Raw genomic sequence first — 4,685 nt, forward strand, 5'->3', positions numbered from 1 at the left:
AGGTCAAATTTGGTGGCGTGCAAAGAAAGGTCTTGTCGCAAGGAATACACCTGTGAAATATGAAATTCATATATCGACGCAATCAAAAGTTATGGGCAAGGTTAACGTTTTTGTGACGGACGGACAGACAGACCTAGAGACAGACGAATGAGATTTAATGTCCCATCGCTTTTGCGAAAGCGGGGAACAAAAATATGTCAGAAAAATGAACAAATTCATTACGTTACAATTAGCATTTAGGAGGACACATGAGAAAATGATGTGTATAATCCTACTACATGGGATTTCATCGATTTAAAAACATCAATTTTAATTTCTTACAACACTGTAATACTGAAAAAATACTGGGTGATATTTACATGGAAATCGTACCTTGTTCTTTACGTGTTTCACTGAATACTGCATATAGACATCTACAATGTACAAACTATACAAAAGTAACAAAAATTAAAAAATAGAAAATGTATTTAGATTGTGTAATGTGCATCCTATGAAATATCAAAGGAATTCGCCTTTACCTCATACATTCAACTAAAAAAAATAAATACCCTTTTTGTGAAGCTTATTTTCTATATGAAAGATATCCATTTTTTTATTATTATATTCATAATGAAAGACAAATCAAGTTTCAGTCCAGAATATACTTTTCAAGATGCATCTCTTTCTTTACATTGCTTAAGGATTCGTTATGCCTTATCTTTCATTGTTAAAAAAGAAATAAAGGATTGAACACAAAAACTAATTGCATTATTTTTTGATCCGCAAATACAATTTCAAATGAACTGTGTTTCCTATCATCCGATCAGAAATTGAACTAATTCATTGTTTAAAAAAGGAAAGAATGGTCAAAAGAACACTTGAAATAAAATATTAATATTATCAAAATATTACAGCACACAGTATATTGATTTTCAATTACAAGACTGTGTGTATAAGACCTATTTCAAAATGTCACTACTGTTGTTAAAGAAATCAGACATCTTAACCAACCCATATACTTGTCAGAATAACAAGAGAACTAAAATTGGTTGTTTAAATCTTTGTTTAGAAAGCTGTAGCTCAAACTGTGTTGACAAAGAATGTGACGCAAATGGAAACTGTATAAAGGCTTGTGTGCAGGGATACTGGGGATACAAATGTCAAGGACATTGTCCATCAAATTGCAAAATGGGATGTGATAGAATAAATGCAGACTGTAATTCTTGCCGCAACGGCTACTGGGGGAAGAAATGTCAGAACGAGTGTTTATCAAAGTGTTCAGAACTGATATGTGCAAAAAAATCGGGATACTTTTTGTGTAGAGGATGCGTTTCCGGGTACTATGGAGCGTATTGCAATCAAGTCTGTGGAAATTGCAGCACTGGTAACTGTGAGAAAGACAGTGGAAATTGTAAAGCTTGTAATTCAGGCTTTTACGGAGCAAAGTGCAAATCATTATGTACCAAGAGCTGCCTAGATCATGAATGCAGAAAAATAAATGGACATTGTAGTAATGGTTGCAACAATGGGTTTTATGGTCCATTTTGTGATTTGAAATGCAGTCCTAACTGTGCACAATCAAAATGCTTTCAAAATGGAACTTGTATTAATGGATGTAAACAAAACTGGACAGGCGAACAATGTGATGGTAAGTTTCTTGAATTTTCACATTGTTCTTTCCTCACAAATTATTCAACGTAATACTAGATAGATAAAAGTATGTAAGATACAGTTACAGTAAAAACAATAAATAAAAAACGCATCTGGCTCCTTTATAAAAAATTAGTATAAATCAAAAACAATTAAAAGATTTTAACAACACTATTTGAAATTTGTTGCAAATTAATTAATCATGATAAAAAAAAATGATGATAGCCACGGCATTCAGTATGTACCATGCGGAAATGTTAAATTTCCTCCAAAATACTTGGGCAACCGAAAGCCATGTGGACTTTGTATGGACACCGAAGCACTGAATACCTACTAGTAGATATGAGGGTATATCGCTGTATATTATTTTTTTTTATCTGGGAGACTGATTCTGTTGCAATGTCAAGGAGCAAAATTTCGTAATCTCCAACCTTCATAACTGGGCAATAAAAGGACGAAGTGCATGTCGTGAAATTGGTTCTTGCACCAGAAGGTCAATTAAAGGTATTGACAATTCACATATTGGATTTTATTACGTATGATTAGACAAAAGTTCAATTCTTTAAAATGAATAACAAGTGATCCGTTATCATTTTTTGTAGTATATGGCCAATTTGAAAACAAATGAGTCAAGTCTTATAATGAAACGCTGCTTTTTTGCTTAATAGTCATATTTTATAAGCGGTGAGTGAAGTTCTGTAATGCTATGTTACATGTACTGCAAAACATCAGAGGGAGGAATAGGCTATGTAAATAAAATACAATTAATCTGTATCTAAGAAGATGCTTTTGTGTAATATTCTTTCTAAATCTGCATACCGTACATGTATTATATTTGGCCTGTACGATATTTGCTGTAAATTTAATTTTCAGCAAGTTAGCCTAGTTTGGATTTATCGCTATCCGAAGTTGCCAGTTATAACAGTTAATAAACAAGACATTTAGCGATGTACTTTAATTAGTGGATTCCGCTTACCGCCAAAATCGCTAAATAGAATACACCGCTAAATGTAATATGTTTACAGTATTTGGTTGAGTTATAATGCATTTTTCTTCATTTTATAATAACACATTAAATATTAAATTAATTTATTTTTTATTTTAGGATGCGATTCCAATCATTACGGACCTGATTGCTTAATGGAATGTAGTGTTAGCTGTAAAAGACAGACGTGTGACAATGTCAACGGATCCTCTACCTACGGATGTGAAATGGGATTTTATTCAGAAAAGTGTGAACAGATTTGCAGTCCATCATGTCCTTCAGCCTGCAACAGATTATCAGGGGAATGTGTTGGCTATTGTCCGATAGGCAATATGGAGATATTTGTGATAAAATATGCAGCCCAAATTGTAAAAATGTATGCAGTAAAATTAACGGTTTTTGCGATTCTGGGTGCATTTTTGGAAAGTTTGGCGCTGACTGTCTCAGATCTTGTGGAGCAGGTTGCCTATCCGGTTGTCATCAAAATGACGGAAGTTGCCAATGTAAAACAGGATGGCAGGGTCAAAACTGTGATGGTTAATAGGATTATTATACTCAAATACTTTATTTAAATATTTGCTTCAGAGTGAACAAAATTAAATTTAAAAAAAATGTATCTTCATACCGTTTGTTGAACTTGGAAATTTTTTATATTTTTGATTAAATTTGCTCTCTTTGTATTTTTAAAGGATGCGATTTAAACCATTATGGTCATGATTGTTCCACAAAATGTAGTGCAAATTGTAAAAGGAGGACCTGTAACATTGATACTGGATCCTGTACCTATGGATGTGAAAGGGGATTTTATTTGGAAAAGTGTGAACAAGCATGCAGTCCAACATGTCCGTCAGCCTGCAAGAGACAATCAGGGGAATGTGAGGGCAAATGTCCAGTTGGCAAGTATGGAAGTTATTGCAATAAAACTTGCAGCCGAACATGTAACGATGGATGCAGTAAAATCGATGGTTTATGCACTTCTGGGTGCATTGACGGTAAATTCGGCGCAGCTTGTCTCCAGACCTGTAGTGATGGGTGCATTTCCGGTTGTCATCAATTCGATGGGAGCTGTACATGTAAGACAGGATGGCAGGGACTTCATTGTGATGGTAAAATCACAAAATAATAAAAAAAAAAAAAAAGTGATTTTTTGTAAATACTTTTAGTACAAAAATCTACCTTCTTAAAGTAAGTAAATCATTTCATATTTTGATTTCGTGTATCAAAATTAAACACGTTTATTTTCATTCCTTGTTGGTTTTTCAATGACTCAGAAATGTAACATATTTTGTTTTCATGTTCCATTCTCTATAAATGATATATTTTTTTTTCAACAGAGTGTACACCAAATAACTACGGTGAAAAATGTTACCAGAAGTGTAGCTCAAACTGCCTAAACGGAACTTGTCTCCGAAATAATGGGTCTTGCATTGGGGGGTGCAAAGGCAACTTCACGGGCGATACGTGTACACTAGGTAAGATCAAAAGAATCTTTGTGACAGGTTAGAATCTGAGGCATTGCATATTAACATTGAAGTCAATGTTACCTTCTATTATTTTTGGGGCCATTTTTCATGTTTCATAAATTTATTCAAGAGGAATGCAAACCAATTCACAGTTTTGAAAAATATACTACTAATCTCGAGTTATTTGACAAAGACAACGTACTGCAATCGTTTGATAATTGCCGCTTCTTTTTTAAAATAAAGGATACATATTCTTCCTTCATACAAAACAAAATAAAAAGGCGGTTATTTTTAGTTTTACATTTTTGTTGATCAAGTACATGAATGTTGAAAAAAACCTGTTAATTAATAAATCGCTTCAAGAAGTTTGTTTTGAAGAAAAAAAATCTCGTTTTATGAGAAGAATTGCCAAACCATTGATTGAGACCGGAGCTACACTTACAGTGAGTTTATTCAAATTCCTGTTTTTTTTTTTAATTCAATTGCTAATTTTTATATCTGTTTTTTAAATTAAGATCATTATTTTTTTAAAGCCCGAACTGCAGATAGGAAGAAACTCAAATGCATTGATATACATATAACATTAAACTTTGTAAAAGTAAATATCC

At 33.0% G+C, this 4,685-nt stretch overlaps 1 protein-coding gene across 1 annotated transcript; it reads left to right on the plus strand.

Moving 5' to 3' along the window:
- Window positions 1–1,060: 1,060 nt before the first annotated feature.
- LOC134248636 (multiple epidermal growth factor-like domains protein 10) lies at window positions 1,061–4,322 on the plus strand. Its single transcript, XM_062731042.1, has 4 exons — window positions 1,061–1,627; window positions 2,735–3,150; window positions 3,304–3,720; window positions 3,949–4,322. Exons 2-4 carry the CDS (start codon window positions 2,886–2,888, stop codon window positions 4,116–4,118), a joined length of 852 nt encoding a protein of 283 aa, XP_062587026.1. The 5' UTR covers window positions 1,061–1,627; window positions 2,735–2,885; the 3' UTR covers window positions 4,119–4,322.
- Window positions 4,323–4,685: the final 363 nt, after the last annotated feature.

This window comes from Saccostrea cucullata, unplaced genomic scaffold (genome assembly GCF_032062105.1).
Source record: "Saccostrea cucullata isolate Sc308-1 unplaced genomic scaffold, CSIRO_AGI_Scuc_v1 ctg1814, whole genome shotgun sequence".
Classification (NCBI taxonomy): domain Eukaryota; kingdom Metazoa; phylum Mollusca; class Bivalvia; order Ostreida; family Ostreidae; genus Saccostrea; species Saccostrea cuccullata.

Bases quoted from the DNA above. Each gene is read 5' to 3' on its own strand.
- LOC134248636 (XM_062731042.1), top strand. From the start codon at position 2,886: ATGTCCTTCAGCCTGCAACAGATTATCAGGGGAATGTGTTGGCTATTG. The intron at 3,151-3,303 runs GTTAATAGGATT...GTATTTTTAAAG, and splicing joins GCAGGGTCAAAACTGTGATG to GATGCGATTTAAACCATTAT. The intron at 3,721-3,948 runs GTAAAATCACAA...TTTTTTCAACAG, and splicing joins GCAGGGACTTCATTGTGATG to AGTGTACACCAAATAACTAC.